General features: G+C 42.0%; 1 protein-coding gene across 3 annotated transcripts in view; it reads right to left on the bottom strand.

The window, feature by feature from the left end:
- Positions 1 to 2,363: 2,363 nt before the first annotated feature.
- The window catches only part of wnt7bb (wingless-type MMTV integration site family, member 7Bb), a 32,195-nt gene continuing 11,144 nt past the window's right edge, over positions 2,364 to 23,414 (bottom strand). For 2 of the 3 annotated variants that reach the window (XM_084017465.1, XM_084017464.1), the window contains exons 3-4: positions 8,350 to 8,621; positions 2,364 to 4,029 (exon numbers count right to left, since the gene is read on the bottom strand). In XM_084017465.1, coding sequence (XP_083873591.1) covers positions 3,550 to 4,029; positions 8,350 to 8,621 — 752 coding nt within the window. In that variant the 3' untranslated portion in view covers positions 2,364 to 3,549. The remainder of the gene's footprint in view (positions 4,030 to 8,349; positions 8,622 to 23,414) is intronic. The other variant, XR_014597726.1, reaches the window with a different exon arrangement.

The following is a 23,414-nucleotide window of genomic DNA, read 5'->3' as shown; positions in this document are numbered from 1 at the left end:
AACCACAACAGAAAATAAAAATGTTAAAGAGTTACTGCGAGTGTCACGGATGTGTGTGACCACCCAGGTCAGACAGCCCCAATTACCCTGAAGGAAGCTGCTTTTCATCCTTAAACAGAAAACAATTCCAACTTGATGAATAATCACGTTTTGCAAGGTTACTGTGGATATACTTTGTTCGGGCGCAGTGTTTCTTTTCATTTTGAGTCAAACATAACAGTTTTACATAGTCCGTCTTGTTTTTTCCCCTTCCCTTTATGTGTTTCTGATCACATATTCTGCTTGACAGGCCATGGACGAGACCTTCCTTTCCACGTTGGGAAAAATGATTGACTTCTGTTCCGTGCGTGCCCCAATCAAGACAGAAGACCACAGTATATTATGAGAATGCGCTGTGTACAAAGTAACGTCAGCAAATCAGTACACTGTTTGATTTATTTATTTTTGATTTTTAATGATTTATACTCTTCTAATGCATTTGCCAGTTACTACGTTAAGCGTGGTTGGAATGTTTCAATAACAGACTTCTGCATAAAGTTTGGCTTCAAACTTGGAAACACAATGACCAGATTAAATGTGTGTGTGTGTGTGTGTGTGTGTGTGTGTGTGTGTGTGTGTGTGTGTGTGTGTGTGTGTGTGTGTGTGTGTGTGTTTTCATAGGGAGAGAATTATAGAAAAATAATGGCTTTGGATATTTGTTGAACAGTCGAGATGGGCAACTGAACATCTAGTGGGAACATTCTTGTACCAACATGTGAAGAACAATAAAATGATGAATGTAGATTCCTTCCTCAGGGTTCAAGGATAAACTTTCATGCATCTCATAATACAACTCATAAATAAATTAAAGATACGTTGGCTTTTTGGATGTGGTATTGTATTTGCATCCTTGCCTAAGGAAACATGATTATTTAAAATGCCTCCATTTGTAGTTATAATTTCAGTCCATATGTTATAAGAAAATATAAATGTCTGAATGAGGTTATATGCCAGATATGTTTAACAATTATAATAATTATAAGAATAAATATGTCAAATGAAAATGAATGAAACATCTATTTACATGACAACAGTTTGATCCATCTGAGTCGCCCATCTACTGAAATAAAATAAGTTAAAACTGATGCACATACAAAACGCTAATCATGCAAAGTGCAAGACTAGGCTACATCTGTCTCCAAATTTCTAAAAATGTGTGGTTATTAGTAATGTGCAAAAGTTATAATACATTCTAAACCTATAGATTTTACATGTAAAGCAAAAGATGAACTGGCCTGTTTAGTCTGTAATTTGGAAAATATGGTCCTATAGATTAAAGCTGAATAGACTGCAACAATATTAGCAAAACAATACGTGGTTATAACATAAAGTGCCACAAAAACCCAAGTGTTAGCCTCTTTCATGCCGCATGAATTAAAGGAATGATTTGCTATTTTTCTGAAACTCATTCACTTTCTTGCTGACAGCTAGAGGAGACGATGGATACAGCCTGTCTGTCTGTCAAGTTTGCAGGAGCCAGGAGGGATTTAGCTTATAGCTTAGCTCGACTCGCTCCAAAATTCAAATTAATAATAAGTGATGGTTTTACAGGGAGTTATATGCTGTTACAATTTCTTGGAGAACAACGTTGAGTCGCTCTGATTTTCTGCAGTCTTGTCATCACTGGCAACCAGCGGAGACGTTGCACAGACGTACTGTTGCTCATCAAAAAAGAGTTACAGCACTTAACTCATTTTTAGCTTCATTCCCATCAATTATGACAGCATTGTACTTACCAAATAACAGCAATGATAGCGGAATTTTGAGGTTTCGCTAAGCAGGAGGTTGGCGAAAGTTATTTGGAAGAGAAAACCAATTTAAAACAATTGACAGACTGGTTCAACTTTTTTTGCTGTAGTTGTGCACTCATTATAATTCTACATTTTGGGTGCTATTGATTTAATATGCAAAGTGGTTTCGATATTTCGGTCAGTCCAACAGATGTCAGCAATGACTTTGATGGATATGGTGTTATTATAACTGATGGACATTCTGCCCAAACCTTCTAAATTAACATTCCAGTGGTAATAAAGTGGAATTATCCTTTAACAGCACAACAGAACAACATTAGCTTTAATGAGAACAAGTGAGTGTAAATCATTAGACCAAAGTTCGCCTTGTGCTAAGTGAAAAAAATGCATACTTGAACTTCAAACACTTGCCTTGCATAATAATAATAATAATAATCACCATTGTGTATTCTATGGGTATTTACTGGTCAGTTTTACAGATATTTTTAAAGATACGAATCAGAATCTCTCTTTAAATTCAAGGCAGACTGCAGGTTCAACTTCAACCGATATTTTAGCAATGAACTGCCAAACTGAGTCAAATGGGAGTTTATTTAGTTCTCATGAGTTGTATCTGATTAGAAAATATCAGTGCAGCACGCAACAACACATCCAGCAACATATCAGCTTCCAGGAAGGATCTCTGCAGTTAAATGAGTTTTCTTGCTACTGTCTATTAATTGAAATTGCAAAAGCATCCAAATAGATGTTACTGCTTGCGGTGGGGGTGGGGTTTGGATGGGGATGGGGGGTACAAACAAACTATTCTACAGTAAAATAGAATCAAGGTTTTTTTGAATGTTAAACACACTGTAATTGTGTTACGTGTCAACACACCAGTACCAATGAAACTTTTTTTTTGTTTTTTTTTGTTTTGTTTTAGGGTTTGGGCTGATTTTCCCAATAGACACACATTTTCAGTCAGAGTTTCTAAAAAGTATTTTCCTTTACACTTAGTACAAAAAAAGACATCTCTACCCGTTAGTGCTTCGTTTTAAGATACTATAACATAAATAAACAATTTATTTTCAGTGTTCAGAACAGACAGTTCCAGTGTGACTGGAAAACTAACATACTCCACCATATTCCAGTTGGCAGCAGAGGGTTTAACAGAGTTCTCCACTCAGATTTTGGCGCACCCCAACGCACTATACAAATGTTCTTCATTTCTACAAACTTCCAACATAAGCCCCAGCCAATTTAGGGGGGTTGATTCATGTCAAGATTCACTTTTTGCTCCCCTCTAGTGAAAATACGACAAAAAACATTTTCAATCAAGGACTTGACATATCTCTCCCAATCGCCCCTCATCGGCTGCTGTCATTTTGATCAACTCCCAGGTTTCCTCTCCATGCATGAGTCTCTTGTGAATTTTAACAATTACAAATCCCAGAGTGCAAAGCACAGTTCCCAACGAGTGCCTCATTCATTACCTGTAGTCCCAACATCACTGTGAATACATCAGTACGTGAGCACAATCTCTATGTGACAGTAAAGTTTCTGGGGTATTACCTACTGATATTTAGCATTTACTTTCTGGAAAAAAAAAATTAGATAGATTTCTGCTGTGCAAAACGATGCCATGAAGAGCTGATAGCGTAAAATCCCATTCCTTTATTTCAGAATCTCTCACTGGTCCACGTCACACTTTAATCTTGCTCGCTCGAGTCTTCCTCATTCAAATAGTCCTTGGCGCCTCACTTCCTAGTTCCTTGCGTCCTTATTTGCAGGTAAACACCTCCGTCCTCTCACTGCATGTGTTACACTTGACGAAGCAGCACCATTGGAACTTGCAATTGCACTGCCACACTTTGGTGTACTGGTGTGTATTGTAGCCCCGCCCACAGCACATAAGGTCGCAGCCGTCTGTATGTGGCGAGGTGCGGTTGCACAGGCGTCCCTGGGTGCCCACGCTCCCCGTGGCGGTGTCCTCCTCGCAGTAGTTGGGTGACCTCTCGATGTAGACGAGGTCCGTCTCCATGGGCTTGCGGTAGCCCTGAGTCTGCTTCACCTTGAGGTGGGTGGGCTGGCGCAGTCGGCTAGCCCGGACTACCTCCACATGCACGGCTTCATTGTACTTGTCCTTGAGTAGGTAGCCAATCTCTCGGAACTTAGGAAGCGTCGTCCAACAGGTCTTGGTGGTGCAGGAGCCTGAGACGCCGTGGCACTTGCACTCTAGCTTCATCCTTTCTTCTAGTACCTGGAGAAGAAACATTTGAAAATAAAACTGCAGCAAAAACAAGGAAATTATAATTCAAACATCAAAGGGCAGAGAATGATTGGGGTTGACCTAAATTATGAAGAAAATATCTTCCTCTCAATAACTGCCAGTGGTATCTGCATGATTTTTTTGGTTTTATTTGTCCAGATTTTGACACATCCCAATACATTGGTATTGCATTACATACATTGGCTAATTTAGTTTTGTATAGAGAAAACAGATATTCCAAGATGAAATACATGTTAACATCACTCTATTTTGGTGTAAGAACTTTCGGTTACAATCTGCAACTATCTTTAGATGTTGTGCCTTTTTATTAGTAACGTTTTACCTGGAGGTTGTCTAAATAGGCCTACTGGCTTTCTGTTCTTCTTTTTTATTTTTTTTTATTTTTTGTGTAAAAACTGTGCTGGCCTTTCAGCGTTTCTTATCTGCACCCATGCTACTAGGAAGTGGTGATTGTACTGGTAGCTTAAACTGGTTCAGGCCGTTTATGCCACAGGTACTTCAATCAAATTGCCAACCTGGCTTGATTGCAGAGTGACAGTTCTCTGTGAAGTAGACAAATCCAAGCATATCCAAATTTTAAGTCATGTGGTTGCATGCCCCGAGGGAGGGAACATTGCGTTTACTGGTAATATTCCATCCTGTAATTTTGTCTACCTTCCCTAAACCACATCAAAGACAGAGAAAAACACAAGCGGCTATAATACAACTATCAATCATCTTGGATTATTTGAATACAGATGATTGTGTCATGAATTGTGTTGCACATGCAGCACAAAACAAAGACAAACTCAATTAATTGTTTACAGCTGGATAAGAGACTTGAGGTTTATTTGACTGCTTAAATAATGTGATGAATAGAAGAAAGCAAAATGTTGCCACATGCATGAAAGTGGATCACAGTTATAGATTCAGATGCTTTTAGTCAAAGAGTCATTTTAAATGCAATAATGTCAAATTCTTTTTTTTAGGTTGTTCCCTTACTCAGACTTGGACTTAATTTCTCTTTGAGGTTATGTCCAACATATGGCACACAGGGCAGAATGTCTTCTCCTTGAGGCCTAATCCCGGGGCATATGGGAAATATTGCGCGCTGTCGTCAGTATTTAAGTGTCAATCCGGTGGGGCCAAGAAACTTCAAAATAAAAACCGTACCCTCTTCGTTTTCTACCGAACAAATTCTAAAAGCAGAGGAACACAGGAAAGAGGGGATTGGAGTTTGAATGGGTCATATTAACACGTCTGTAATAGTCCTGACATGACTCCGTTAACCAAATTAGGAACCCCCGACTTGCTTGAACGAAGCGTGTGTCTTTGTTGTAAGTTTCGGCTGGCAGGGCATTTTTCCAGTGCAGCTTTTTTCCTGGCACCTCGCCTCACCAGATGCACAAGTCATCATTTCTATCAGACACTTACAAAATGTAGGCTGCACAAGCGTTGTTCAATATCTCTCAATGTCTGTCTCGTCCATGGGCTCATGTGGTCCCAGTTTCCCAGATTTGAGGACATTTGATTGAAAAAATATGAGCCCAGCCGACTTCATAAAAGCCGGGGTCAGCTGTCAATCTTGCCTCGCATGTTGATTCAGAATGAGGATTTCCAAAAATGTATAGCACAAAACCACAAGGAATGCCTGGCAGAAGGAGCCTGACAGATGCATGGAAACATTTACTTAAACTGTGTCCATCAAAGCCTCCAAACTAATTAGTCCAATATGACCAGATTCCCATCTAAAGATCACTTGTCCAACACATAGTCATAGTATTGTGATTCTAGATTTCTGATTCAATGATGCTTCTTATCAGAGATTAGAAAACACGATGTCAGCTGGCTCCCATTGGGACTCCCACCTCTCCCGCCTTCATCAGAATTAGAATCATTTTTATCAGCTCATTTGTCTTCAGCATATTGGTGTTTAGATTCCTCTTTTACATAATGTATGGCATGTGTTGGCACATGATACAAGAATGAGTGGGCCTAACTTGCAGTGCACAGAGAAAACAAACACGATTGATCCATTACACATAATCTGCTTGCAGTGAACAGATGAAACAAAGCAGATTGATGCATTACATGTACAGTATTCTTCACAATAAAGAAAAGCCCACATAGCAAGGGAATGATCACTACAAAATAGTGTTTTCTGTTTAAATAACCAACCAAGGTAATTCAAGTGTCTCGTATCCAGATGCAAATGAATGCACTCTTTACACTAAGCTACATATGTCTCTGTTGGTTGAATCTGATGGCAATTTGTCCAGGTTTCCCTGGGCTTCATGCAAATAACGGTCTGAAATCCGGTCGACAGCCACCAGAAGTTGTTTGGTAACTGCCAAGAACTCCAGAAAAACAAAACCTTGTGCAATGTAGCAGTTTCGTTAACAGCAAGCAATACTGGCGAGCTAGCTAAGAATGGATGAGTCACATTCACGGACTAAAGTTGTGAGAGTGAGACTACAGTTTCAGAGGCTCAGACCTCTGCATCCTTAATAACCTGTTCCAGTCTAAGAGAGATTCCAGCTTCTTACTGTCTCAGGGAAAAGGAAATCTGACTTTTGCACATCCTGCTAGAATCTGAGTTTCCGAACCCCAGAGTGAGAGCAGCCACGGTGCCAAATCCAACCCTGGCAGCCCAACATGTCGGCCCACTGGCATGGAGCACAGACCCTATCAGTCTGCTGTGTTAACGCGGCCATTGTCGGCCTAGTTTCACACCCTGAATAGACGCAGTCAAATGGCAGTGACATGTTTTGGTATTGTGCAGAGAACTGCAATAATATCCTGTTCCTGACTTTACACTTCATAATATCATGAAAGGAGTTGGAAAGAAAGGATGGCCGTCCTCCATCTGGCAACCAGGCCCCAATGTCCCAGTGGACACAATAAAGCCAGAGTTATTAATTAGATCCATTTGTCAACATAGCATCATCTCTTTTCTTTTATTTACCTCTCACACTATTTCTCTCGCTCTGTTCCTTCTCTGCATGGCTGTTCTGGGATGACTAATAGCAAACAAACATGTCCACGGTGAAGTTGGCCAACACACTCTCAGACATAAAAGACGCCCTCTTAGAATGGAACGATATGTCAATAATTGGCTGAAGCAGAACAAGATGCTGAAAGGCTAACTGGGTGATCAATCAATCAGCAACTTGGTCAATGGCAGTCGTTTGTCACATGATTGTGTGACTTTTTGCTCTCTATCCGGGACTGTTTGCTCGTCTGCAAAGGAACACGTTAACACACACATTTTGTCTACTGGGTCATACCCCATTTCGTTTAAAGGGAGATTATTTCTTATCCTTTATTTAAAGGATATTTCCACTTAATTACAACTTGGGGTCTGATTTCCACAATTTCTGTTGGTCACGACAACATCGCACCCACAGTGCAATTTCCCCCTTTCTGGCCTACATATCCCTTCCCCTGCTGAATTATTTTCATTGCCTGAATTGATTTTCATGTTGACAGCATGTTGTGCTATTTCATTTTGAGATTATTTTCTATTGAATATTGAAATTCCTGAATAAGCGTTTTAGCATGCCTCATCGAGTGGCACTATCCGTGGTATTGGAAGGGGGATTTAATTATTGAATGTTTGGTTTCATTGTGCATGATCGCAGCCCATATGTGTCCGCATGAGGAAAGTTAAACGTATTGTGTGAGTCTACTTGATGAGTAGACAGAGAAAAACTGTATTAAAATGGTATTCCTGCAAATGCAGTGACAAAGTTCAAGTTGTGAAATTTGGTATTCATATGAATAAAACATTTTAAAACACGTCCCTCTGTAATTTTCTTACAAATCGCACCTTAATTGTACCCACCAATGAAATTGCTGGGATCTGGGAGAACAGCAACATTGATACAATACAGAAGTGACAAGAAACATGAGCAGTAAACAAACTTAAAAGAGTGAAGGTGGATTATGTAAACCACTAGATCTGGGGTTTAAGACAAAATCTTGGTAAAAATATCCTTAATTTTACAAAAAAATCTTTGGCAAGTATGATGCATTAAAATCAACCAGGAAAATCAGGCTATAAACTGGATGGATGTTTAGTCGTTTTGGCTTTCATGCGTTTCTTGCCCCAGTGACTTTGTTATCAATTTGTTTCATCAGTTAACTTGGTGGGTACAACTACAAACAAGCCGTTATGTTCCATTAAATCAGTCATTTTTCATTAAAAGGTACAATGATTGGCAAAAAGACTTCAAAATGCTTTTGCTGTTTCTGGATCACTTCTGGGAAAACATGCAAACAAGCATCTGAGATCATGAAAAACCTCTGTACCTTTCTCCCTGCCTCATTGTTATGCAAATTCATCAGGCGTCGTGGCGTCTTTTTAATCTCCCGGGCATCCACGAAGCGTCGCGAGAACTCGATTCCGTACTTGATGTCAGCCGAGCAGCCTCCCCACTTCCAGCCTTCCTCCTGATTGTAATAACCCTGCTTCTCCCGGTCGCAGCCACACTGGCTCAGGTTGCCCTGGCTGCACGCCGCCGTGATGGCGTGGGCCACCCCCGCTGCTGTGATGGCATAGGTGAAAGCTGCTTCCCGACTGCCTGAAAGAGGGAAAAGAGGTCTTTCTTTTGAAAAATACTAGGGTGAGATATTAGCGATTTCTGCATTAGTTTTGATAACTCACACAACAAAGCTGTTGTACCTTGTAAGTGCTCAAGCTAATGCTAACCATGCTAATTCTGCTCATGTTCACAGCACAGGGAACTTCAGTCACATCATGAGTTGGAGCATAGACCTATGTAAACATGTGTCAGCTACTAAGCTACTCATCCTCCCTTTGCTGTGTGAACCCAACTTTTTCACCTCAAACCTCTTCCCACACCTTCCAAAGTTATTGTAGTGAGAATGTTAGCATGCTTTACATTTACATTTAGGGCATTTAGCAGACACTTTTGTCCAAAGCGACTTACAATAAGTACATTTGTCAAAAGAAAGAAAGAACATATCATTGCCGATAAAGTAAGAGCTAAAAAATAGAAACAAGTGTTAGGTCCTCGTCTGAGTAAAGTAGTAGCTGTTCAGCAAACATACCTTAAGAACAACAGTGCTATGACACATATACATAACAATACAAATTTAAAATGCAAGTGCTTATGCTAACGCTGACCATGTTCACATTCAGGACAGCAAACTTTCAACACTCCACTCACGTTATGAGTTGCAGCATAGATTTTGACCTTAATAAAAAACACAGAAATTCCAAGTCCACTCAATTGCAATCTTGATAAGCTACCAATTTTCCCTTCCCTCCCCTGAACAGCTTTCCTCTTGCACCTTGGTAGAAATGTGGTCACATTTCTGACCGCAAAGTCCTTGGGCCCAGTCTGGGAGAGTACAGTGTCGGAATTCCAGTGTGGGGAGAGCTGGTCTAGGTGCTGTCCAAAGTGCTGAATTCCTCTACAGGAGCACCTTGTACTGCTGCCCACACTGCAAAAAGCTGGGGTCTGCAGGTCTGGCTGCCTTACACTGCTCACTGACAAAGGGGGGAGACAATCGTGGGAACAAGAGCCTGATGGCACTAAGACTGCACAAGATAAGATGCACAGCTAAATAGTTAGTACCTGAGCTCTGTGTTTAATATTTAGTACTGCTGTGTGAACATCTTATAAACAGATTTATGTCATTGCTGTGCTTTCAGTCCATCATGGGATGTTGAACAAGTTGTAGGATTATGAGATAGGAAAATGATTTGACTTCCTGGTCTTATGCCACTGGATAAATGCACAATGCACAGTGCAATGTCATCAAGCAAAAATAAGATGGCTTCTGCTATTACTAATATATACTATTGCTGTATTGTGTGATTGAATGCATCCAGTGCACAATTAGCCAACCCCCATTCTAGACACTAATGGGCTGTGAGGTGTCATAAAACACACTTCATTCAAACTCAAAAACAAGTGGTGGTGAATGAAGGCAATCGGCTGAAACTCGTAGGAGAACGGCATATAATAGTGCCAAAATTAAATTGAACTCACCAAGCTGTCTGCCTTCGTAGCAGCAGCTGGATTTCGGTGTTGTACTCAGTAGGTACATCCATTAGCCGTTAGCCAAACTAACAGGCCAAAACAATCAAAGTGTGCAAACTGTTATCCCCCCACCGAAAAAACCCTATACAGACGAGACGCGTGGGATGGTGTATTGGTGCAGTTGGATTAAGTCAGGTGGCACAGCAAGCAGTCTGCAATTCTGCAATTATTATATTTGCATTCAACATTTTTGTTCAACCAGAGTGTATTCAAGGTTTTCAAGGATTCAAGGGGAGAGTGACTTATTAAGGTGCCGGTTGATGGAAATGATCCAAAATTAGGGGCCGGAAAAATATGGCTGGAAAATGAGGAGCATCACATTAATAGCTACAGATACTGTAAAACACTACAACGACATATGAGTGCATATATTGTCTTATTTTATCAAGTAAAATGTAAGTTATAGGTTTACTCAACAGCCCAATAGTTCATAGAAATTCAGGTAGAAATAGGTTAACTCAGAGTTCCACAGCTTATCAAAAAACAATCCTTATTTTATTAACATAGGCTGCCTAAGGGCGCGATCAGTAGCGTGCCTCGGCACGATTGCCCCCGGGGGGTCCCCCGCGGCTTTACATTCACACTGCTCCAGCCCTAAAGGTTGTACATACGTCATCACGTCCTAATACTACACACGCATGGCTTGATGTTGTTTTTAAGGAGCGCCGTCTCTGCATATATTTCTTGACAACACTCGACCTGCATCAGCGAATGTGCGCACGAGCGGATCTGTGCGAGCAGGCAGCGCGAGGAAAGCGGATTTTGGACAGAGACACACAGCGGCATTTTTCTTATAAATGCACCGGTCCGGTTCCGCTCACACCACGAGTCTAAAGAGTGCAACAGCTTGTCAAAATACAGTGTCAACTTTCCGTGTTTTCAAAGTAGAAAGCGACATTGTGGTGGTTTAACGAGGCATCAGAACAACATCAAGCGCGTAAAGTTCACGAAGAAGAACGTAGAGGGAGCGCGCGGCGAGGATTGTTGCGGCCGCGCGTCTTGCGGAGCAAGTCTACTGTGCTGCGCGGAGGCGCTCCTAATGTAAATGATTATTGATTTATGAATTGATTGATAGGTAGCTTATTTTTGGCGTATTGATTTTTTTTTTTTTGGCCTGGCGGCAGGTCTCCTTGGCCTGGCGACCCCGCCAGGCCTGTACAATGGTAGGGGAAACACTGACACAGCAACATGAGCGGTCCCTGCCGGCCAGCCCGGTTCAAAGTAGGAAATGAGGAGTCAGCAGGCAGTCAAGGGCACTTCAAAACAGGCAGTAACAAGTGTGAGTCACGGCAAACATTAGGAGGTCCTTGAGCATGCAGCCATAATTGGCCTCCAAAAAATATTACGCTTTTTGATGCAGCAGAATGCTAAATTAGCCATGGACAGACATAGGGATGCACACTCACTCACAGATTCACACACATGAGCATAGTTGTGACTGATCACATGATCCTCCTGACAGAGATAGTATTAAAGATGAGTTCAATGATTACGTTTTTTGCAAACAAATATGCGCTGAAACCTGTTTATTTAGATCTGTTTTTCATTTAACTGATTTATCGCTGAGTTTATTAAATGTCAGAAACAGTGGAAATGGCATTCAGAAAAACCAGATGTCTTCAAATTTGGTTTGAAGACATCACTGGTTTGTTGTTAAACACATTGTCACCTTATCAAATAACAGTTCAACAATGGATTTAAGATGAAAAGCAATGACTGCGGTACACATTTAGCCAAAAGGACAATGACAATAAAGATACCATACTATTCCTTTTTCTTTCTAAAAATCTCAGAGTCCTTTACTACTCTCCTAATGGCCACAGAGGGCTGTCTTTAAAGGCCTCTCCTGGTCTAAAACAGACTGTGGGCTATTACAACCTCGGTCTCCCTTCAACTGGCAGTAATCTAGAAGCGGCTGAGAAGCAGAAACAAGGCTAACCGCAGAGCAGAGAGGAATGTTTTATAAGTCTTTTGATGTATGTTGTGTAATGTACTCAGTTGCAATTACTTGAATCTCTCTAGGTAAAATGCATTTTTTTCTGCACTTCAGACAGTCAGAAAGCTCCTTCATGATTTATCATTTCCTCAATGGCTTTCAGAGAAACAGCCAAGAAGCTTGTCAGATCAGTTTGCCAGCACACTTCACTGTATTATGCTGTACAGATCTGAAACAGACACTTCAGCGATCTGGACATTGTGACTTGATGTCACTTTGCTCTGCACACCCAAATCTTCTGCGGTGCGAAGGATATATCAAACCTACTGTGGTCAATATATTCCTCAGAGACTGACTTATTTAGTGAGATGTGGTAAATGTAGTAAGAAGAACTGCAATCATTCTTGATGAATTATGATGATTTATTGGAGAATATGAACCAGTTTTATCGCAGTGCACTCCGTTGGACTATTTGCCTGCATGCTAAAACACGTCAAATGTGACAGATCTACAGTATGTGTTGAAACAAATGTACGAGTGCAAAATGGAGCTGCAACAAGGAATCAGGTTAAACACCAAAGAAATGAAGAAATAAACTCTCAGATACTGCCGACAGACCCACAGACATGTCCACAAAAAACAGAAATAACATCCTAAAATTAGCAAATGGAGCCAATGTTTACATCCACAGCAGCGAAGTACGACAATAAAGTGGAAATTATAAGGAAATAAAACACAAAAATGCCTAAGTATGGTCTGTGTAATTTTGCCTGACCAAATAAACTTTTAACAATTTAAAAAGTTACTACACGTAAAATCATTGCTTATTTTACCTAATTTAATGGGCCCAGACAGTGCAGTGTGTGCATGGCTGCCTGTGTTAGCCGGAGTCGAGCCTTGGCATGAATGCTGTGCAAAAAGCCGAATACTAAAATCTACTTATCTGTTGGGATTTATATTTGCCTATTGCCTAATTTTATGGAGCTTTTTTGTGCATTGGATACTTCTAAATTAAGTGCTTATATGCAGTCATTTGCAGCTGTTTTTCATTTCATTTCCTCTTTCTTTCTACAGAGGGATTTTTTGCACCTCTTTATTCTAGTCTCAGGGGCATTTTCTGAACTCTCACAGACGTTTTCACCCAAAAGCCACTGTTAATTTCCTATCTTGGCACCGGCGCTGCAGAGCTAATACCACGGCCAGAGGTTTGCCCGGTGGGGACTGACTCACAACCACTTGCTCCTTTGGTTAGCAGCAGAGCTGTGCCCCACCAGCTTGTGGTAACATTCTGCTGCCCCCACCTCAAACACATGCACGGATAGAGGCGTGCAACCATAATGTATGTGCATCGACACACATGCATATGCACGCGAATACTCAGTGACCGGTCACATAATAAAAATACACAACAGACTCACGCTGCCCTCCACCCTCACACACGTACACTGTTAAAAACACATTTGCACATGGACGCACAAACAGAGCGTCACTGTAATGTTTAAAACAGGATAAAGGCAGTTTCCAGAGAAAGGGTGGTTCCCTGAGCCATAGACGCATGCCCATTTCTGGGCCCATTGAGTTGTGCTGCTCATGGGGAAAATGATGATGATGGGGCTTGTACTGGTTGTCACCCCCTGGTGGGTCTGGCACTGCCAAGGCTCTGCCCAGCCATAATGAAAGCCAATTACACAAGCCATGGAACTGTGGCGATCAAGACCCTCTTTTTTTTCTTTGTGCAATGAACTAAAGAAGACATGGGAAATCAGATTTTTAAAATATGTTGTAGGCTGGGTATAAATACCCATGTGTATGGAGCCTTCAATCTCCCTCTTGCCTATTAAATCATATTATGTGTGACGATTTTTTAAATCCAAAGCATAAAAAAATGACAATCAAAGTTATTCACGCTGTATAAATTAAGTTATGCTTGTCAAACACATTTTCAGTTTAGAATTTAAGTAAAATGCACCGTGAATAGAGAATACATTTTGGTGCCCCTTGATAGAAAACAAAGACCCAAAGGTTCTAAGTACACCGAACAAAACAAATATTAGAATAGAAACCACAACCAGGAAACGCCATATTTCAACAACAATGCCGTGTTGTCTTGTGCTGGATGTGTGTCCTGTGCCCTCAGGAAAGGCCCCGCTTTGCTGAACAGCCATGTGGTTGATGAAATGCGGAGGAGAAAAAGCACCCATAACAGCAGCTGAAAGCCCTACAGAGGCTGGCCCCAGAGTCCTGACAGCCCTCCAGGAGGAACCACCCTGGGATAGCCTCGCTAGCTGCCAGTGGAAAATTGGAGTGACCAGAAAAACCTCAATGAACTTGGAAACATCCAGGAGAGAAGAATGGGGGAATATTAAACCAGATGTCTAATGGAGTTTAGTGGCAAGTGTCTGCTACGCTATCCAAGAAAGTAGGGAGGAAGAAGATGAGCCTCCCTTCACTTAGGACAGGTACACGCACATAAATAAGCTGAAAGGATCAGGGCCGGGGCTAAAACCAGAGACATAGTGAAGGGTACTGACTCAGTGCGCCTCGGCCTTCACATTAACTCACCACACCACTTTGGACGCGGGCCCCTGCTTGCAGTGCCCGCCGTGTCTTTTGACCATCTGCCGAAAAAATGGGACACAAAAAGAAATCTGGATGTAGTGGCTCGCCGCTAAAACGGCGATCTGTGTTTAGAGCCGGAGGCAGGCACACCGCTAGACAAATTTCACATGACACAGCACAGAAGATTTACAACCAACAAGACTATACACACAGTGCTGCCGGTGTAGTATAGGCTAGCTGGTGTAGTAACACTGCCACTGACCTCAACAGGCCTCGCTTTCTTACAGCGCCATGGTTAGGTTGTATTGCTGACAAGAGAGGAAAGAGATATACCAAGGGGACTTGGACACAGGGCTGTAGAGGCCACTCTTCTGCCCAAAAAAAACAACCCAAGGCCAATGTTGTTGTGTGCCTATCAGAGTGCCCCCAGAAATCTTTTATAGAACTGGCCAGATGGGCCAAGTGAAAATCTTGGGGTGGCACACCAAAACCAAAAGCCGGAACTCAATTTCAGGACTTCTGTTGTGCTATTGTAGCGCAGTGGAATACGATGTCAATGTGAGAGTTAAGGAAACGCATACTGATATACTTGTATTCTTATTTTACAGTTGATTATACTAATAATGTGATGAGCATAGACTAATAGCGGCTGACATTTTGAGTCCTAATTTCATGTGTTATAATCTGTTGTCCTGTTGCATGGGAGCACCATGCAACATGTCTATGCTGTCATAGGATGAAGGGTTGAAATCTAAACTGAAGTGATCTGTTTTCTAGAAAATGAATGGGAAACAAACAGCATTACATTACATTACATAACATTACATTACTATGATGACTATACTCACCTGTAAAGAGTATATGTTATGCTTGTTTATCGTTTTTTTTCCTGTTAGCTGTATGTTAATGCTTAGTTTCTGGCAATGCTTAGTTTCTGGCAGTGCCAGATTCAAATTCCTTGTTTGTGTCTGATGCAAAACGTGATTGAACTATTCAGGTTGGACAAAGGTGTAAGATCTGTGGCCTGTTTGAGCTGAAGCAAAGCACAGCCGCACAGACGGGCTACAATTGTATGACTGCAAAGATGATGAGGATCAGATATATTAGCTACAGTAAGAGGAGGGAACCCAGCAGATGAAAAGGGCTGGAAAGAAGGAGTTTAGGCTGGAATAATGGCGGGGATCTTGTCAAGGAACAGGAAAACACACACACACACACACTCACACACACACAACACACACCGACCGGCAGAGCCCAGCAGTGCAGTTGAATGGCCTCTCCACACAAGCCAAGCCTGTTGGTGGAGCAGTGAAGGGGAAAGCTTTTTAAAGCCCCCCTCATCCCGGACATGCACTCACACCCCGCGGACAGGGGAGAACTGTATTGCATAAGAAATTACATCTTAACAACACAATGATACACTGGAGTTTTAGAACTTCATATCCATTAAGCACAAGGACATCCTGTCACAGACAAATGGCACCACAGTGAACAAAGGGGAAAGTGTCACCTGCTGGTGGCCAGGGCTCCTTACACGTGTGGCGATGTTGACTGACAGTGTATTATATTATAGTATATTATCACTTTTTTTTTTCTTTTACAGGAAAAGGCAGTTGAAAAATCCCAAAACTCACCACCACTTTGCTTCAATGACTGGAACCTTTTGTAGATTAATTGAATTTAAACTAAATCCTGTTCAATGTTTTTTTACTTATTACCCCGGCTCTCTCTGCCTCGCTGCACTCCCAGTCTCCAAATAAAGTGTGAACCCCTAATATCTAGACTACTCGATTTTCTTCATTTTTAATTTAAGAAAGGAGAAAGCAAACAAAACTTCAAACATCAAGATTCATTAATTATTATCTATCTATTATATTTACATAACGCCACAAATTTCACCAAAAAAGTGATAAAAAGCTACAAAAATGTAGCTTTTTATGCATTTTTAAGCACTAATTGTATGCACAAGTTCATGCACACTCTATTATGCACTCTATTATTTTTCTACACTGTACACATATAATTAGCCATGACACCCAAAACGTTAAAAACAAGCTCTAACCAATGCTTTGCCAGTGCTGAATCTGTGTTTCCTGGGCCCCATGGAAGGGGAAGAAAGTTGGAGGAAAACCCCTCGCTTTGTATACCAATCACTGAACTGACTAATACGCTCTCTACTACTGTTTTCCGTTCCGCTTTATGTACCGTTGCTATGAACATATGCTCCCAGCAAATTATAGACAAAGTTGTGGTCCGTGAGGTTTGCAGCTTGAGGAATTAGCACAGCCGTGTTCCTGTACAATAAAATAATATTGTTTTACCAGAACTAGGCTCCACATTCTCAGTGTACTCACATCATAGAGCTGGGGAAGTGACACACTTTGGCACAGCCGCTTACTGTAGGGTCCTGAGTTTGATTCATATAATAAGAAGGGCTTTGAGTTGTAAAGCTAAAACAATTATGAGGGTATTTAACGTTGCCGGTATTAAATGCTGAGAATTTAAGTAAGCTGCCTCCCAGGCATAGAAAATTGGACTGGCAGAAAACATCTCAAAAGCATCCTTTTTCTTCCCTGATCTCCCTGAGGTGGAGATAAAGCTTTTTGAATGAATACCGCGACTTGCTAAAACAGGCACAAATCCTTCTTCCTACCCTTTCATCCTAATAATGAGACCGAATCAGGACCTCACCTGCTCAGATCTGGAAATGTAGGCCTTCGTGTGCCGCACACGGTAATCATCAAGTTCATTTTAGGACATTGTTGAGGATTTTCCTCAATTTTCGATCCCATTTGACTTTGTTTCATCTTCAATGGAAACATATTTACTGAGATAAATATCAACCCCACATCGTATCATTGAGGATACCATTATCATCATCACTATAATCAGCCAGTCAAATATGCCACTGATGACATGTTTCCTTTTTCTTTACAAAAGAAACCAGACCTAACATTTCCATATTTGTTGATAGCCATCAAACCCCCAAATAAAGCTCCAGGTCTCTTAACATCCTCCCCCTCCCACCAGTGTCTCTCTGCCTCAAACCCACTAACTCTCGCTCTCCCTGAGCTCTCACCTAAGTGGGCCAGTAGCGGTGTGATTGTTGGCACATGTAAATGTCCAGTGGCGGCCCTGTGTGTAGAGAATACAGTGATCGGCCTGGGATTGTGTGGAACAAAGCGCACTGTGAGATTACAGTTGATCCTCTCGCATCCTGTTTCCTCCTGCGTCTAGTGGCACCGGCAGACATAGACAGACGCAGATCCCACCGATAACACAACGACGCGGGGAAGGGAGGGGCGAACGGCACACACATACACACACAGGGGCCCGAGGGCCAGGGCCCAGAACGACCCCGGACCACGTCAGCAGACGGACGAGGGAGGGTCGAGGGAAAGGAGAGGGACCCCAGCTCCTGACACACCCAAACAGTCTGAGACAGACACAGAGCTGATGAATGAACAAGGGGCCTGTCGATGATAGCGCTGTTTGGCCGCGTAGGACGAGAGGCCCCACCCTACATATAGACACATGTTGTGGGCAGGGGATGTGAGGCGAAACATTGGGAGAAAACGAGTAAGTGATGACCTTTACCAAGCCAAGCCCACACACTGCAGAACAGCAACACATCAAAATCCCCTATCTGATAAAAGTTAGGGGAAACATCCTACACATCGGGACACACACACACACACACTCACACACGCATAATACGACTGCTCTGTTTTCTCTGGACTCACACAGAGGAGGGCAGAGAGGATTACATCTACCCACATGATGACGGGCTGAAAAATAGGCCTTTTATCAACCACCGTTCGACCATAATACAATGCACGCATCATTTCCACACTGTTATCCGCATAGCATCAAGCACTTGGCTGCCTGGGAGTGAATCTGCAGTTTTACTGGTAGCTCAGCACTACGATTTCTTTTTATTTATTACGTTAGCAGTTTCCATATAATGATAATTACTTTTTTGCATCTATACAGGATAACGGAAGTAGGTAAAAGTTTGCATATCTGGGTCGATAGCCACAATGTGCCTGAAGGGTGTACGACCAACACGAAACTAATCCCACAGAGGGAAAAACCTTGGCGGCAGTGAGATGATTGATAGTACTTTAGGAGAGTTCACCAGTGTCAAAGTACCCAATTGTGTGCTCTTGAAAAAACCCCAGTTTTGAAGAATGAGTTTTAGACTGTCTTTATTACTTAGTCCTGGGTATTACACTCATAGCCAACTCACAAAGCTCATATGTCAAACAGGGTAACCTCGTCCTTTTTTCAAGGAAGAATTTAACTGTGAAGCCTCCCCCTCTCTCTTTCTTTATATATATATATTCTCCTTTAAATTCTATAAGATCCGGTTGACAAGTTGATACATTTTCTTAAAGCGACATCACATGATTTAAAAGGGGGGTCTTTTGAAAAAGGTTCAGCTGGTTGAACTTAATATTTCAACCAGATTTCCCATTTACTTTGTCAGAATGAGGAGACAAAGCACGAATGGAACCACATGGTCATTGGAATAGATTTCCTCGTCCGTTCATTATTAGCCTTAGGTTGGACTGTGATGTTGTACTAGCATTTCTGCGGGGATATGATTTCACCACAAATGACCATCAACTGATTCCGAGAAGGGGAAGGAGCTGCGCCAATGCATTTATAATCTGCAAGTATTTTGTTGTCCTCAAACCAGGAACTTGTAGCGTATGAGGGGAGAAATCCTGCCCATGTAGGGGGGAAAGCAAACAAATGGCTATTTTAAGCCATTTACAAAAATAAAATGTGATGTTCCAGCTAACTGTATCAAATTGTTGTGACTATTTTTAACCAATGGACACTGCTGTGAGGCCATTGTCTTCCATTTAATTAATATTAGACAAAAGGTCTAAAATGCCAAAGTTTCCAGTAAGCGGACTGTTGATTGACACCATGATGAGCCAAAGATCACCGATCATATTTGTTCTAAGAATGCTTGGTGATAAATACACTATGCGCAGATTTGTTGCTGTTGTTCAGAATAGCTTAAAACATACAGTCCAGTGCATCTATTGTCTCTGACTGACTGCATCCAAACATAAAAATACCCCAAATCCTTCGGTCTTCGACAAATTCAGCTCTTTTTAAAAAAAGGGTATGGAATGTAAAACACTAAACCAAAACCCTAAAACGTCTATCGACCACATCCTCTTTGCACTTATCCTTCTCCTCTGTTTAAACTGGGGATAGAAAAACCAACCTCAAGCCTGAGTTGTGTCTGTCTGTGACCTTTCCCCTCCCCTGAGAGGGGACCTCTGCTTGTAGGAGTCCTGCATCTCCACCCCCTGATCAAGTACATGCCCGTCCAGGAGTCTTCCCACGCAAGTGGTTTCCAATGAACCTGCTGACTCAAACATCCTTTATCTGTCTAGACGCTGGTTTGGCCCCTGCAGCCCTGCACTCCTGGCAGGTGGATCGGCCACTGCCTTCATCACACTTCCAAGGGGTGAACAAGGGTGGAGGGAAGGAGAGAGAGGCTGGGAGCTGATACGATAAAGGAGGAGGATGACAGTCATGAACACACCCTCTATTCTCCTGCCTTCAGCCTAGGCATCCTCATATCAATCATGCTTGTATTTGTTTAGGTAACTACTCAGATAGACATGTCTTATCCAGTTTCTCTGTTCTCATCCTGGGAGATTCAGTACGGACAGCTTGGGGCAACAACTCAAAGAGAGGTAAAAGAGAGAAAGAGAGAGAGAGAGAAAGAGAGAGAGAGAGAGAGAGAGAGAGAGAGAGAGAGAGAGAGAATACAAAAATGAAAGAGGTATGATGTAGGTCACAGAGCAAAATAGATTTTTCCTTGCATCTTTTCTGAAAAGCCTTTTTGTTAACATTGATTGAATCTAGTGTTCTAAAGATACATTCTATCCCCAAAAAAACCCAACAACAACACTGCAGTTTCCCCTTTGCAGCACAAAAAGCCTCACCTGCTCAAGTGCTGCATCTATTCTTGTGCAATGGGCCAGAGGCAGAATGATTGAACTTTTTTTGTACTATTTCACCACCAGGACAACAACAAACCTCTTTCAGATGAAACGCATGAATCAGGACGCTGACAAACTGGCTGGAAAGTCAAACAGAGAGTAACCAGAGTGGGCCATTTTATGACAAGGGGGCCAGTGTTGGCCTTTGATGCTGAGTGTAGCTGTTGAAAGGTGTCCATTTTCAAGGCCTAATCGCCGACATCAAGTGCATCACAATTTGAATGGAGCTATAAGGTGTTTATAAGCAGGTATTTTAAGTGAAGGGCATCTCTATTACAGGTGGTTCACCGAAGGAATGGTAGATGCTTTTTTTTCTTTCAGGTCAAAACACGACATTAAGGAAAAAAATACAAATATACAGTAATAGTGGAATTGCAACTGAAAACAGGAAAATAAAGCATGGTAATGCTGCTTGTGTGTAAAAGTTGAGGTATGGGGCAAAGATCATTGGCTGAGACACCTCAAATGATTATGTGAGATGTGTAACAGGAACCACATGGGGCTTTCGATGCACTTCACGCGTGGGTGAGCGCACTTAAATACGCATAATAAACCGGCATCAACAAATCACAGCCCCCGGGATCAGTCTTGACAGAAATATTTAAAATAGAATGATTCATCCAGAAACCCGGCCAAGGATTATGACTGGAGGATTGACCACGTTTGCCATTCTTATCCTGGAAGCCCCTTCTTTCCTCCCGACTCGCTGATGGATTTGTCTCTAATTTCATTATTACTTCTTAATAGACTGCAACAAGCCACTCAATAACACCCATTTCTGTTAGCACAGGATAATTCATTCCACATTTTTTACAGACTGAAAGCACCAGCTCGTGCCAACACCATTGCAGGGCACATGGAGCGGACTGCTAAATCTGCTTTTGCAGAGGAAACAGAGACGCACTTAAATTGCCAGTTTCAAATCTCACTGCAAGTTTATGGTGTTGTTCTCCAATTTGTCAGTTGGAGCATAATAAGGGAGCAAACGCGCTTTTCAAAACAGAGAGAACTGGTGAGGGCTAGAGCTGCAACAAGAATGGGGATGCTTTAATTTTTCCATCAGTCCATCTACCCTCAAGTCTTGTGTTCAGCAGTGTGTCAGGCATCGGGGAAGGTGCCAGCAGGAGCCATCTACTGAGCTGAATACACAGTTTCTATTTGCAGTAGAAAAGTGAAATACATATTGAATGACCAGTCTTTGAAACTGAATCACCTCTGCTGAATGAAGATATCTCGGGCTCCGTAATGCCCAATAACCCAACTATTAATGTGCGCTGTCTTGGAAAGCGAATGTAATACCATGGAGAAGCTCCAGAACAGAAAGACTTGCCTCCAAGAGCAAGCAGCACAGAGAGAATGCATTAGAGTTGTGGTCGGCTGATCTTTAGTTCTTGAAAAAATGCCGACATCTCCTCCCTCCAGTCCAAAACTAAGACTGGATCACAGAGCGGGGGGAAAGGTTTAGTGTTCATAATTTGGGGGATTTGAATGAAAAACTTAAATGGGAGCAGAACGGGAATAGCTTTTCCCCTGCACTTGATTATGATGATGTGGGAATTTGCAGATTCGTAGAAAGGATTGGAACATTCTGCCCGAAGGGGTGTATTCCATGATTTCATATGCCATGCTACAACACACGCAGACAGGGTCCGAAAACAGTGTCGCGTTTTCACCCGTGAGCAACAAACACTGGAAAGCATCAAAACTGGGAATGTCGTGTGCGAGCCCGATGGCAGTTTGACAATAAGGTGTTGAGAGAAAACGCTTAATCGCCCACTTTTGGCAGTGGAGTTCTGCAGTAGCTGTGGCTTCTGTGGTCTCCCACGATGACCTAGTGGGACACTGCTAAACTGAACGAGCACTGTCAGATCCCAACCAGCAGCCCCCCCCCCCCCCCCCCCCCCCACAGCAGTGGAGAGCTTCGTCCTACTGCCTTGAGATGCAATAGCCAACCACACGCCTGTATTACCACTCAGTTAAAGTATAGGGAGGGCGGCCACAGAGTTAAACTCTGACAATGATGTATCCCCAAGCTAATCGTCAAACATCAAAACTGTGAATGAGTGGAACTAAGGCTAATACTGCCACCATTTACGGAAGTCGGCATAAAAACTCTGTATCTTTCTGCAGGATGATACATCTGAAGTAGGGTCACGAGAGCTAACATTCACATCATTGTTCTATTTCACACAGGATTCATGGTCCAGGAAGCAAAACGCAATCGCTACATCCCTGCTTTGGGTGTAGTGATTTGACTAACACAAAAACAACCATGGGTAAGTGGACACTTCCACGCTCTAGATAACGAGACAACGCTTTTTGCTGTTAAAATCTGTCCCGATAGAGTATAGACATTGTAGAAAGTAAAATGGAATAGCCGCCACACGTCACTTATCATCCCTGGTGAGCAATGCGGTGATGGGGGGGCACAGCTTACACAAGGCTGCTTTTAATAGTGCAACATATGTCTCATATCTCTGGGTTTCTACTAGGGCTGTTCGATTTTGCCTAAAAATAAAATCTCGATTTTGTTCTCTCAAAATCCGATTTTCGATTACGATTACGATTATTTTGTGAAATGACAAAAGGCAAAGAAATTATTTCAAATATGCTGCTTTTTTATTGAACATTTCCCCCATTGGGCTTTAAATGCAATTTGCTCTTATTAAACAAAAAATGAATGAATAAAGTGCAAAACTCTTTTTGTAAAATAAATAAAGTTTGAAAAAATATAAAAGCAAATCAGCACTTGCAAACATACAGTAAGTTATATTTCCA

Source organism: Eutrigla gurnardus (assembly GCF_963514095.1).
Source record: "Eutrigla gurnardus genome assembly, chromosome: 9".
NCBI classification, from domain to species: Eukaryota; Metazoa; Chordata; class Actinopteri; order Perciformes; family Triglidae; genus Eutrigla; species Eutrigla gurnardus.
This window is presented reverse-complemented; position numbering and strand designations above follow the sequence as displayed.